Raw genomic sequence first — 14,132 nt, 5'->3', positions numbered from 1 at the left:
AGTGTCTGGATGTTTAAAGCATTAGACCAGCACTTAGGAGATCTGGGTTCAGGCTTGGTCTCTGCCGTCAACTTCCTACAGGACTTAGTGGGAGTCACGAGGGGGAGTTGCAGCACGCGGAGGATCTCAGGATCTGGAAACCAGGAAAGCCAGATTTCCAAATCCTGAGATCCTCCCTTCCAGCTTTTCTTTTTTAACAAAATGCTTCAGCCTTCTATTCTGAAATAACTTCTCTTTTTTTTTCAAAACGTCGTATGGGATGATATATATACACATAGCATGGTGCCATCTAATACAGCATTTACAGAGCTGAAACCACAGGACAAGGGTTCTCAGATTTGGAACTTGTCTGTGGAGGCAAAACCCTTGTGCTGTGATTTCAGCTCTGTAAATGCTGAATTAGATGACACCATGCTATGTGTATATATATCATCCCATACAATGTTTTGAAAAAAAAAAAGAAGTTATTTCAGAATAGACGGCTGAAGCATTTTGTTAAAAAAGAAAAGCTGGAACGGAGTGGTTTTTGGCGTTGTTGGAACATCTGGTTTTCTCCTGAAATAAAATGTGAAATCCACCCGATTTCACGAGGTGTTTCAGTTTCACTGAAACCGTATCTCCAGAATGTAGCTCTTGTCTAAGTTTGCCTGACCAACTCTGCTAGTCATGCCGGGTACGGGCGTACCAGCAAATCCCCATGAGGTGAGCTAGAGTGAAGTTACAGGGCATCAGCTATTCCCATCTACCCAGTAGACGCGGTGTGGCTTTGCCCCACTTTTGTTGGACCCTTTCATTGCCATGTTGCAGTTCAGCGTGCACAACTGGGGGATAATAACCTTTCCTTTCTCCTACCCTTCGCCCATCTTGTCTGTTCAGGCAATAACCGAGGCAGCGGATCCCTCTAACTACATATGCGAACAGCACCAAATCCAGTGCCCCATCTCAGTTCAGTCTCGTGGACAATGCAGTATGACAAAAAACAGGCCAAAATATGTTTCTAGAATGATTTAGATATTAAAGATACCACTTCTGCTGCATTGTGGCTTGATGTAGCAACTTTCTAAAGGTGCAAAATTGGGGAAAGGGTAGGATTATTTTTCTTTCATGTACAAAATATCACATGCAGTCCCCGCGTGCAGGTGCGGGCTGCTGTTCCTGCTTCTGCTTGTGTGGAGACTGCTGCAGTGCTGTGCGCTGTGTTACCTGCCCCCTCCTCTCTCCATCTGCCTTCTGGCTCTTCTCGGCCCATAGAAGCAGGGCGTTTTTCCCCGCTGCCTGTGTAGCTACCAATATTCTGTCTAAGCCTGGGAGGACTTGGCTTTGTACAGTACTCATACGATCAATCTTAGGTAATGCTGGCAAACTTTCAACAACTTCTACGCTTTTAGTCTGAGACCTATAGAACAAGTTCAAGAGCATCTTGCAAGAATGTTTGCCATTATAACAGGCCAAAAAAAAAAAACCCAACGCAGTGAAATAGCACACCGCCGTTAATTACTAAAAATCCTTTAATAACCAACATTATTATAAATTACGTGTGCATTATGACAAGTACAATTGAGTTCTCTGTTTTTCTTGTCCCATGTTAGGGCACGAAACAATGTGGTCTTGTTGAAAAAAATGAAATGGATGGCACTTTTAGTCAAATTAGGACTTCTATATTGCATACCTATGCTTACAGTGATAGCAGCCTGCATTCTAAGCATGAAGGCTCCATTGTTCTGCGTGCCATACCGAGTGCAGGGTGATTATATAGTCTGTTGGCTTGCTAAAATAATAACATATCCTTTGCTAAAATGATGCGGTATTTCAGGTTTTTATATTTAAATACTGGTAACTGCATATTTGCGACATATTCTAATTTGGGTTGCAGCTTGCAGATCTGATATTAGAAAGAAGAGGGTTGGCTGCATGCATCGTTGGGGCACATCTGATCTGTGAAGAGGTGCAGATTTTTTACAAAGCATTGGAAGTCATCGGCGGCTGAGTTAGGACAGCGTGCAAAGTCTGAGTCGCCTGGGATCTGGCCTGGCCTCGCCACAGGCCTGGAGTTCAGGAAGCCCTGATTTTTTGCTTCCATCTCTGAAGCCAGTTCTCGCAGCAGCCTTTGTCTTTGTTGCTATAGTCAAATGAGGCTCATAATATTTGCCTGTCTAATATTTACCTGGCTTCCTTTTTAAACTGCTTTGGCATATCATAGGAAAGCAAAGTGTTGTTGTTATGCAGAACCCTAATGAGCATGCACTTATTGCAGTATAATCATTTGTCATATGAAAATATTACTGTGCATACTGTATTAAGTCAACATTCAAGTGCGATTACCTCCCAACCAGATTTCTGAATAAATCCCGATGGATTTAGCGGGAACAGTACTGAAGAAGTCAGCTAATCCGCTGTTCTGCCCTGACAGCCCTTTGGAGTGTGGTTCCGGGAGAAAGCGGTGTGCCTCAGCGAACCTGCTCCCCACTTCCATAAATTTATGAGCAGAGAGGCCATTCCCGGTGCTCGCATGTGGAAAGGGGCTCTGGCTTCTTACCGACTGCCGGAAGGAGAAATGTAGCTAGAATTTGGTGTAACGTTCACCAATAGAAAAATGGATATAGAGCTGGAGCAGTGAGTTGTCAACTGCAGTGCCCACTCCCCTCCGTACACAGGTCCCTTCTCATATGGACCTGCAAGTATTGCCGCCCGACATTTTAATTCCGCTCCCTACACAGAATCAGTTGGCTTTCTCAAGCCCGTCAGTGGATCAAATGGAAACTGAAAAGAAAGACTCTTTGTAGCTGGGGATGTCACAGAAAACAGCCAGAGGATGCGTCTGAACATAGCTTTTATCTTCTGCCACGGAAGCGATGCAGGAGGCCGCGGCACCTACCCGAGCCCTCGTGTAGATGGGCGCAGCTGAAATGAAGCAGAGCAGTGTCACCGTTGGCTGTGAGGTCCTGTCTATGCTGGGGCTGTACGTACTGTTTAAACTACAAGGCAAATGCTCAGTGCTTACTCAGTGCAGCCCAGGCATGCTGGACGTTTGCCTGGGTGTAGCGACAGTAGTACAAATAGACACACTTTATGATTAATTAAGAACTGAGGAAGGCTCGTGGTCCAAGTTCAAGACCCCCTGCCATCCATGGATTGTACAACCCATAGCCATAAAACACAAACAGCAAGACCCGCCCAGCGCAGAGCCAGCCAGCCGGCAAACCCACATCCCCAAAACCCCGTTCCTACACTTCCCAAAGGAAACACCACCCCCTTGATGCCTCCCCAGTGATCCATTATTTTAAAAAATGTGCTTTGCAGCTTGTCCTAAAGGTCAATACATTTGGGCTGATCTGGACTGGGGCAGAAGTCAGATCCGAAGTCAAAGGGCTTGTTTACCCGAGAATTTAAACTGGGGCAAACCTCTGAGTGGACATACTTGTGCTAGTTTAAAGAGATTACAGCACAGAAACTAAATGGCCAGGGGGCAGAGTTAAGTCAGCTAAGAGCACCTCCACCACACTGCACTGATTTAACAAAACTGGTTTAAAGTCACACCTTCAGGTAAGCTAGCGAAACTCTGTTTAGGCCAGGTCTTGAGGAGCAATCATATATGTGACTATATATATTACAGATCTATTGAATGGATACTTGCAGATCCATATTCGAAATCTTATACATATGATTATATGAGCTATATATATCTATATAGATAGCTATATATATCTATATATAGCTCATATAATCATATGTATATCTCCATCTGTAAGATTTCTCCTCAAGAAATAGGTATATATATCTTTTATATATATATTTGATATATGACAAGATATGTATATATAATATATATATATCAGAGTCTTCTGTCTATGGCTGACTCAGAGCAATGATTATAAGTCCCATTTAAGGTTTAGAGGGCAGAGTGTTGTTCTGTGGTCCGTGGTTTGATCAGCATTGCCCCCGGGGTGGAAGATGACAGCCTGCTCATGGCTCACGCTGCTACGTGGGAACAAAAGCAGGCAAATCCACAACTAAGGTCAGCACAACAGCGACCGAACGCCTGATGGCCTTCCAGTTGAGGGAGCAACAACCATATATGAGTGACTCCACCTATATGTGTGTGTGTGGGGGGGAAGGTGTGTGTACACACACACACACACGTGCGTGTAAGCGTGATGTTGGAGAGAGTTGGTCAGAAAAAGGAGGAAGAAGGAAGTCGCTGAACATTTTAATTCCCTCCACGTGCTTTTTGTTTTTGAATTTGAAATGTCATTGTCATTCTTTTCCTGACTGGTTCAGCTCCCTGGTTGAGATCTGGGGAGAAATGGTGGACATATTTATTTTGTATTTATTACTGATATTTTCCAGCTCCCCCATACCAGCTGATCAGCTCATTTTTCATTTTCCTTATCTCTGATCAGTTGAGCCAAATTCCTAGAGGATTCTTTCACGAGGCACGTGCGTGTCAAAAATGCCCCCGTTCGTGGTTGCAAAATGGCCCTGTTTTGCTCTGAGAGGCTGAGCAGGGAAAGGGGAATTGAACACACGAAAGCACAGCAAGATGCTACACGGGGAAGTATTTTACTAGCTGCACTGCAGTCAAGAAGTTTGGCGAGATTTGCCTGTTCTTGTGTTCCCAAAGAGCGACCTTTCATCCCTCCTGCCTGAGCCCCTTCCTAGTGCTGTTAGGAGTTACGCTGGCAGCATCGCTCGGGCAGGTGCTCGCTCCCGCTCATCTCAGAGCAGCAACCTCTGCCCCGGGTTTGAAACACGGCCGACTCGACACAGCAAAGATGAAATTTAATAAGCAGCAGGTCTGCAGCATCGGAAACCTCCTCCCCAAGGGGTTGGCCACCAATTCCAATTCAATTCAGCGTGACGGGGAACTCGTCGTCCTGGCCGTCAGCAATCCCTCCACGCGAGGACCGTCGCTACCACGGCTCACTGACGAGTCTTGGGGCGACGCGAAGTCCTCCAGCAAAAGTTACAGGGGAGAGCAGGCCTAGGCTGGGATTTCTCTCCTTTTCCTGCCCCCGTCTCCCTGTCAGCCAGCTCCCCCGCTCTCGACCTCCACGGCCGCCCGCCCCGAGCAGCGCGGCGGTTTTGGGGTAGAGCGGGGCGCCCGCCAGCACAAAGGATGCTGCTTGCCCTCCATCTCCCCCGGCTTCCTCTACCGCAAAACCTGACACCTTTGCGTGGCCTTCTGTTTCTCCCTTGAAAAGAAAACCGCGCTCTTCCTTCAGGGGGGAAAGAGGCCCTCGAGGCGCGGGGTCGGTGTCACCAGAGGACAAGTGGGGGGACACTCGTTTCCCCGAGCAAAACCCAGCTGTTTTCCTCTGTGGAGAAGAAAGCCGCGCTGTCTTCCCTCAGGAGGACCCGAGGCGCGGGGGCCGCCGCCGCCGCCTCCCGCGGGCGCGGGCGCGGGCTCGGGGAAGGGGCGGGCCGGGCCGGGCCGGGGCGGGCTCTCCTTGGAGAGGCAAGAAACTTGAGCCGTTGTTTGCGCAACAAGCAGTGCGGCGCGGAGCCGCCGGAGTGTCTAGACGGGCACATGATGGGCGGCAGCCAATGAGTCCGGCGCGGCGGGCCGGCCGCGGCACAAAACCCATGTAGCGGCGCGGGGCCGCCGCCCGCCGGGCCCCCCGGCCCGCACGCCGCCGGGCTCGCGCCGGGGCCGCCCGCCCGCATGTTCCGGTCGAGACGCGCGGGGCTCGTGCGCAGGCTGTGGAGGAGCCGCGCCGCCGCGGGCCACAGCCCGGCCCCCGACGGCCGCGCCCGGCTGCCCGCGCCGCGCCGCCCGCTGAGGCACCAGGACGGCGGCGACGCGCAGGAGGACGAGGACGAGGAGGCGGAGGCTGAGGCGGGCAGTGCCCGGGCGCGGGGCGGCCGCTGCCCCGCCGTGACCTGCTGCCTGTTCGCGGACAAGGCGGCGGGCGGCGGCCCCGACGGCGCGGGCGCGGCGCTGCCCGAGCAGGAGCTGAAGGCGGCGGCGTGGGCGCTGCTGAAGCGGCTCAAGGAGCGGCCCCTGGCCGCGCTGCTGGAAGCCGTCGAGGCGCGCGGGGCGCTGGCCGGGCGCTGCGTGCTGGCGGCCCGCGCCGACCCGCGCCTGCCCCCGCACCTGCTGCTGGGCCGCCTCTTCCGCTGGCCCGACCTGCAGCACCCCGCCGAGCTCAAGCCGCTCTGCCACTGCCTCAGCTTCGGCCGGCCCGACGGGCCCAGCGTCTGCTGCAACCCCTACCACCTCAGCCGCCTGTGCGGGCCAGGTACGCGCCGCGGGCCCGCGGTGCCGGGCGGGCGGGGGGTGGAGGGCCGGGCCCCAGACCAGGCTTCGCTTGGTGGCTGAAATCCCGTTGGAACAGAGGCCACGTTAGCCGTGCCCCGCTTGGCAAGTGCTGCCTGCGTGTTGTGTGGGGAGACAAAGCTCTGGACCGCCGCTGGGAAGAAGCTCCTTTCTTTTCCCCTTCCCCTGCAGAGGACTAGAGCCCCGCCAGCAACTTCTTAAATTGTAAGGATGTGAATATGGTCTCAGGTGGCGGCTCCCCCGGCTTTCTGATAGACACATGGGGCCCAGCCGGCTCGGGCTCAAAGGAGCGGCTCCAGCTCCAGATACAATTTGTATATTGCAAATTTGCTGTGGGTCCCACCTGTTTTGCTCTCCCTGACGAGGCTGGGTGGGGGAGAGATGGCTCAGTCAGAGCAGGATCTGGCCCTGATGCTGCGTCCAGTGGGTTTGCTGCCCTGCCCGCTCGTGTGTTGGTTCCCTGTGCGTGGACCGTTGTCCGTTCACGTTTGTCATGAAATCAGCTACGTGGTGTGAAAAAGCTCTCTGGGGTGGGAGGGAGGGAGTCCGAAGCAAGGACAGGTCATGTTTTGCACACGCAGGTGATGCCGTTAGATCCAGTTCACGTTGTTGGCTCCTTTTTTGAAATCTTTTCCTTTGAAGCTCTGAAATGCTTCTGAAAAGGCACCTTGGCTGCGTGGAGTGGAGTCTGCGTGCTGGGAGGGAGCAGGAGCATCGCGTGCTCTTGTTCTGCTATAAGCCCCCATGAACATTGCAAGATCCTTTCTGAGAGTGGGAAGGGACTGCGGCCCCAGGGGAAAACTAGCCCGGGGGGAAGTTTTAAAGTCATAATAAAGTAACGCCACAGGTCAGCCTAGCTTTCTACCGTCGCAGCAGCTTGCTGCCAGGTCCGGGAGGGGGGACCGGGAGACCACACGTTCCTTTCGGCAGTGCAGGGGCACATGGCGCCGCTGAGTTTTAAGCAGATCTTGAATTGGGAATTGCTGGTGATGCCAGGATACGAGTTCCCAGTAACACTTGTTTTTGGTTTTTCTAGAATGTTGCATTTTAAAAAACTCATTTCTATAATAGCGTAAAATGAAGACAGCCTGTGCCGTTAAGTGGTAAAGGGCTAGGCCGTTTGCTCGATTAGCTCTTCCACCCCTGGGTAGTCCACAAGCTCCGTAGGGGGCTTTGATCAGGGCTGTCTTTAAGCACATGCTTAACTTTAAGCATATGACTGTTGGGGTCATTGCAGGATTTAAAAGATGGGGCCCAGGCGAGTGTAGGAGGCCCTCCACTCTAGCTAGCAGGGTCCCGGGATTGGGGATTGTCGCTGGCGAGGCTGCAGTCAGCCCGGCCTGTGATGCTTTATGTCCTGGGAAAAGGGCCTTTTTATTGATGCTGTGCAGTTTTTCAGGCTCTGTAGCATGCTGTGCAGGGAACGCTTGTTAAATCCATGGGTATGCTTTAAATGGGCTTATATTAAACACGTGACCAGAAAGTAAAAGCCAAGCTTTTCAAAAGTGACCTGTGATTTTTGGGCCCCCCTGGTTTTGGGATGTCCAACTGGAGACTCTTTCAAGGGGCCTCTTTTGCAGAAGGCCTGCGCTTGGCACTTTCTAAAACCCCAGCCCTGTTAAAGGTGGGTTTTCAAAATAACCAGTGGCTTTTGGAGATTTGAAGGCCTAGGGTTATTTCCACGCAACGTTTCCTCCGTGTTCTCACTAGGGATTTATTTGACCTTGACTTGTTATTGCTTAGGAGGGAAAACTTGAGGGCTTGACTTTTTTTACCTGATATAAAGCACTAATACAAGGTTTTGTTCCTCCAGAGTCTCCTCCACCTCCTTATTCTCGGCTGTCTCCTAATGATGAGCAAAAGCCACTGGGTACGTATTTCCTCTTTACAAGCACTCATGGCAGTCTTTCTTCCTTGTTCACAACAAATATTTTGTATTATCTCCTAGTGGAGACATGTCCACTGTAGAGCATAAAGCACATGCCCGAATCTTGAGGCCTGGGCTTCTGATTACTGAACCAGCAGCAGTTGACCAGTTGTAGGGAGTCAAGGAACAAATATCAAATGAGTCATGTGGTTTTATCCTATCCTAACTACCGCAGGCTTGATCTTATAATGCACTTTTTGTGCTACTGGCATGTTTTCCAGGGTAATCTCTTGATAGTTGTATTTTGAATGAAGCTGCAGTGATTTTCATACCTGACATTTTACACTGGACGTCAGGGTAGGATGGGAGATGCAACTCCTGGCTTCTCTTCCTGGCTCGGCCAGCGACCTGCTCTTTGACCCCAGGCATGTGTCTCTGTGTAAAATGAGAACAATGATACTTACCTTTTATGAGTTGCTGGAAGGATTTCTAGATGAAGAGCCAGAGTGGAAGAGCTAACTATTATTTATTGTAATGTTTATTCAACTCAGACACAGGCCCTTTCAGCTCCATCCTGTAAAACATTTTAAGGAAATCTCGCTTTTCCCTGTGAATTATTATGACTTTGTAAAATATCGCCGAAAGGAGCTTGGTCAAGTAGGCTTGGCATACAACGCGGCCCACTTTAAAACTGGCAAAATTCAGCTGAGTCTGTCTTCCAAAATATATATTATCTTTGAAAAAATTTAAAATAACCCTCAGTAGACACAGTGCCAAATCCTGCATTTGCCTTCGTGGTGCTCAGCGCCCCTCCAGGTAAATGGGCGGTGCCGTGCACCTCGGAGGGGAGCAATTAGATGCGTCCGTTTTGGTACTTCTCTGTAAGCAGGGGGTTATTTTGTGCCAGTTTCCAGCACACTGAATAGCACTTTGCTCTTCTGTTTGGTCAGTGGTTCTGGTTTACAAAAGAGGAAGAGAGCAAAGAGGGTCACCAAGGGAAGGGGGAGGTAGGTGACAAATATGTTTTTTTACAGTAAAAAAAAAAAAAGCAGCTTGGCACAGGCGTAACGTTAAGGGCCTAGATAGAGGTAGAGAAGGTCCTGTCCCAGAGGACACGAGAGTGGGAGATTGTGGGGGGGACTAAGGAAGGTCAGGTCAGGCCCAAAGTATGGGGTTAAGTTTACAGGGTTGGGCCCTTGATACTTTTCGTAAAAAAAAAATAAAAAAAAAATAAAGAAAAGCACAGCAGCAAAACACAAGAGGCTGGGTTGTCATTTGTAGACAGCACCCATGCAAAGGCCTCGCAGGAAATAAATCCCCCTTCCTGGTCTGGAGCCCTGGGGTACAGGTGCGCAGGACTTGCATGCTGGCGCTCTCCTGGAGCAGGTGGGAAGGGCCAGCTGATGTGAGAGACCAGCAGCAAATAGCTAAGACCCAAAGTCAGCAAAATGAGGGAAGAAATTGTGCGCCACAGGTTCCTGAGTCCTCGTGCATTGTGCAGGGGGTGTAATTTGTATCCCCTGATTTTCCTCTGAGCCAGGGGGCTCTTTAAGGCACAGCCTAAATAGTCTGCACTGCCTTTTACAGTTGAGCACGGTGCTCTTCACTGATGGTGGGTCACCCCAGAGGGGTTCAGAGTGTCCTAGAAAAGACAACATGTGGCTGCGGGAGCGCCTGTTAGATGTAGAAAAAACCCGAGCCCCATACCTACTCCCTTCAGAAGCTGCGCGTGCTACAGGCAGGGGAAAATCGTGAGTGATGTGTGAATTTATTAACACAACGGCCAGCGATTCAGGGAGATTCATGGCTTTGCTTGCTTGCAAAAATGATGGTTAATCTGTGAGCAAACAGTTGAGCACTTAATGAGAAAGAGGGAATAACAACGGCTCTTAACTTGTTAAAACAAAGTTTCCTTAGCTTCAGCAAAGAGGAAGGAAGGAAGGAAGCAAGAATAAACAGCTTCAAGAATTTTAATGGTGATAATTAAGGATAGTAACTATGAATTGTTTGGAGGCTTAACATAACCTTATCCAGTAAGCACCAAGTTCCTACTTGTTTGATTCATTGAGCTGCAGTTATTTTTGTGGTCAAAGCAGTTGGAACTTTACATTTTGCACGTCAGAGAAGGAAAGTTGAGTGCCTGCTTCCTGCCTGGGGTGCATGGTTCCTCCTCGGTAGGCATCTGGCAGGTGATGTGGGCTGGTGGAGCCCTGAGTGCTCAGACGGTGCTTGTGATGCAAACGTGCTAAATGCTCTTCTTTTATTTTCCAGATCTATCAGATTCCACGTTGTCTTACACTGAAACAGAGGCCACTAACTCGCCAAACATCACGCCTGGAGACTTCTCAGGTTGGCAGATGCTAATGTTCACAGTAGAAGGGCTGTTGTATTGAGCTGCGTGAAGCCAGCTTGCTGGTGTGAGCAGGAAAGCAGAATGAAATAGATGCGTCTGTCTGAGAGCTTCTTGGTGACAACAGGGAGAAAAACAAATCAAATGCCTGTTGAAGCTGATGGCTCCAGTAGAGACTGTCATGCCCTGGCTGCTGGATGAAAATATTGTTTGTGGTGTGATTTTACTACTCAGAAAAGGAAGAAAATTCAGGAAGCATCTCCATGCTGGGATGCATCTTCTAGCATGCATGGCACGTACACACTTGTTCTCTGGTAGACTTCTGCCTTGAGACAGAAGGGTGGGTGAGAAATGGTCTGTGAGCTACAGGCACTGTTTCTAGGGGTAGTGAATGGGGATGTTCTCATGTAAGGGTGACAAGTGTGTTCTTGAGTGTGTCGAGTGTGCACAAAAGGTATTTTAGGGTGCCGTGTGCAGAGCCTTGCTCTGGTGGGCAGAATTTGTCCCTTTCCTCCCATACAAGCCTTTGAAAGTGCTGAGCAAGAGCTTGCATAGTTGGGTCCATCGGTCTTGCTCCTGGGATGTCTCTACTCAATCTGTGCAGCTCCCGTTGGCTTTCTGGGCTTACACTTGGGCCCAGTGCTGTGATCACGTCACGGGTTTTAGGTCAGGGTTGGAAGGTGGAAACCACAGGTGGTATGCTGATTTGGGCAGGAACCCTGCTGTATTTCCATCCCCAGGATAGCTCCATTGACTTCAGTGGAGTCACAGACCAGCCCTGGTTGTGTTTTCTCATACGCTGTAAGTTTTGGGGTGGGAGGGACCTAATTGGCAAGCTTGTCTCTGGTTTTCGTGCGCAGAATGGCTTAGTATGGTAGACGGCGAATCTCTGAGGACAGGAACAAATGCTGGCTAAGTGGCTGGCACACCCTTTACTCCAGCCATAGGGCATCCGCCTTGCGCATGCAGACAGCTTGCTCGTTCGCTCCTGACATTTTGCAGAATAGCGGCTGATGGATCCCTCCCTTGTCCTTCTGCCAGCGTGACGTTGTCTCCTGCCACGGGTCCTCTTGGCTTCCTCGTGCGTTTTTGTCACAACTCGTTCTCGCCGTCTGTTCGCAGTTGCCCCAGGATCACGTAGCTGAGGGCCAGGGCCATTTTTAACTAGCCTTATTAACTCTGTTAATACAGCTCCTGTGAAGATTAGCCTCATTTGCTGCATCTGCTGGCAGGGCCACCACAAGCAGTTAAGGCTCCCTTTCTAAGCAGGCCCAAACGCCAGCGCTTTCCTGTCATTTGTTTCCTCAGTGCTGGTTTTCCTGATTATCGGGCTTCGAGGGACTTCCAGTCGGAGAATGGGGGCTGCCCCTAGGGGCACGCACGGACGGGTACCGGCCCGAGGGGATGCTCTGCGTGTGCTGGCAGCAGCACAGGACTTAGTTCCTGTTCTTGTCCTTGTCGGGCTGTTCCAGATCCCTGTCCCCACTCTTCTCGTTTCACCGTGTTAAAGAGTTTATCACAAGCCTTGGAGGAACTCTGAATTCCTCAGGATGTTTGAACAGCTCCAGAATTCACAGAGGTACATGGTGTTGGCTGGCCCTGCTGGGCTGTAATAACCTCGAGTTTTTCTCCCTTATGAATTTTTCATCGCTCTCGTTTCCCTTTAAGGTTCTTTTGATACCGTTCAATACTTCTTGAGGTTTCTCTGGACTGAATCGAACGTGCCTGATGTTGCTTTTGTTGTGCTGCCAATTGTCCCTAGCAGGGGAACAATTGAGAGCGGGGAGCTGGACCATTTGGAGCTGCGTTGTTGTAAATATGTGTATTCAATTTCTCACAAAAATTCCTTGTGCTCTGCAAATGTCCTGACGCCCGCAGCCTTTACGGCAACTTGATAATAGCCATCCATCGTAGCAGCAGAGTCTTAAAAACCGAGGTCTTGTGAATGGTGGCCGACTTCTGCAAAGAAGGGCTTCTGGCAGGATTTCTGTTGAAGAGACATTTTGACTTTTATTTGAACAGCATAATGATAACATGCGGCCAGATTGCACTGAAACTGGATACTTCTCTCCCACTGTGTAGGTTTAAATGGTGCAACTTTTAATAAGAGTCTGGGGCCGGTTGATGTATTTTCCCCCAGTGGCCATGATTACAGATAGAGGATAAGAGCTCCGCTGAAGTTAACCCGTGCTTGTCGTCACCAGGAACCGAACATCTTTACTTACAGCGCAAGTGCAGTGTTTTGCTCACTTTCGTTTCCAGTGCAGCATCTTGGATCAGTTTGAAGGATATACAGCGGTGTGTGAAAGACGCACAAAGCTTGTGTTGCCAACGCCCTTTCTTGTATGTGTCTAAGAAACTGAAGTGTACATTTACCTCCCGTTCCAAAAATAAGAACATTTTGGATCTAGCATCTAGCCACTGGTATTTATTGCTTTAGCTCTGATCATCAAAGATGCTTTTCCTTTTTAAAACCACAAAATTCAATTTCTGGATAACAGAGAGATCTATTCTTTACTGGCTTTAGTGTAGCCGATGAACTTCCAGCCCCTAAGTTTTAGCAAGAAGTCAAAAGGTTATCTGCACCACGTTTGTAAGTTAAAAAGACTCTTTTTGAACTTGACCTTATTTTCACGAAGACAGCAGTGATTGCAGGACTCTAGGAAAGCCTCTAATGACCCTGCAGGTCCATCGTAGACATTGAAAGATATAAGTAGCTTAATTGTAGCAGAGGAAAGGGTATCCGAAAGCCTGTCTCTCTCATCTTTTCCCTTTATCAAAAGCCCTCTTAGGATTGCTCTAGAAAAAGAGTGTAGATGTGCATCAGGCTCTCGAGGAAAGCTTTGTACATTTATTATGGAAAAACTGAACACGTCTGTTCCATGCAAACAACCACAGCTCTTGGCAGTGCAACCCCTTGAAACGTTCTGAAAACCGGAAGGTGTCCTGACAGCTTGGGCTTGATCCTGGGATGAGACTTGTATACCTGCTTTAATCTTGCATACCATACGCCATGGGCCATCTTGAATGATGGGGTTGAGGGTGAGGCTGTTCCAGAAGCAGCCAAGTCAACACGAGTTGAAAGCACAGCACGGCTGCGGACTTTGGTCGCAGGAGGGCTTGTGTGGCCTGCAGCAGCGCGGCCAAGGCGGAGCGATGAGTGCAAGTAAAACTAGACTCTGCTGCTGAGTGCAGACGCTGCTTGCACGAAAGAGCCCTGTGCAAGACAGTGGTGGAAAAGGGGTGGGCAAATGCTGAGTGTCTGAGGAGGTGTGAGGCTCGTGCTGCTCTTTTACGGGAAGAAGGCCCTCAACCAGGCTTTCCCCCCTTAGGCATCCTCTGCCTCTATGTGCACAGGGACCTTGGCACCCATGCCTCAGCACGCTTCTTGATACAAGAGCAAGCTCCTGGCCCTGCCCACCACCATTTTTTCCCTTGCACTTGAACATACGGTATTCTGCCTTGGAGCTGTGCTGCATCACACCTAACTCTTCAGAGAGAGGCCCCCCCCCAATCAACATGGGACCTGCAGGGCTGGGGGGCCACCCTGGGCTCCTCCGAGAGATAAAGTGGGGTCACATGGAAGGGGGGGTGCATAAAGGGCAAACAACTGAGAAACCAAACCTCAACCCTGTGAG

The 14,132-nt window shown here is 50.0% G+C and overlaps 1 protein-coding gene across 1 annotated transcript in view; it reads left to right on the top strand.

Moving 5' to 3' along the window:
* The first annotated feature begins 5,506 nt into the window (after window positions 1–5,506).
* Window positions 5,507–14,132, top strand: part of SMAD6 (SMAD family member 6) — a 70,485-nt gene continuing 61,859 nt past the window's right edge. Inside the window, exons 1-3 of the mRNA XM_090028135.1 lie at window positions 5,507–6,239; window positions 8,091–8,147; window positions 10,416–10,493. Coding sequence (XP_089884261.1) covers window positions 5,663–6,239; window positions 8,091–8,147; window positions 10,416–10,493 — 712 coding nt within the window. The 5' untranslated portion in view covers window positions 5,507–5,662. The remainder of the gene's footprint in view (window positions 6,240–8,090; window positions 8,148–10,415; window positions 10,494–14,132) is intronic.

Source organism: Crocodylus siamensis, chromosome 15 (assembly GCF_052110815.1).
Source record: "Crocodylus siamensis isolate JL-2025a chromosome 15, ASM5211081v1, whole genome shotgun sequence".
In the NCBI taxonomy this organism is placed as follows: Eukaryota; Metazoa; Chordata; order Crocodylia; family Crocodylidae; genus Crocodylus; species Crocodylus siamensis.
The sequence above is the reverse complement of the archived record's forward strand: the minus strand, read 5'-3'. Positions and strand labels throughout refer to the sequence as shown.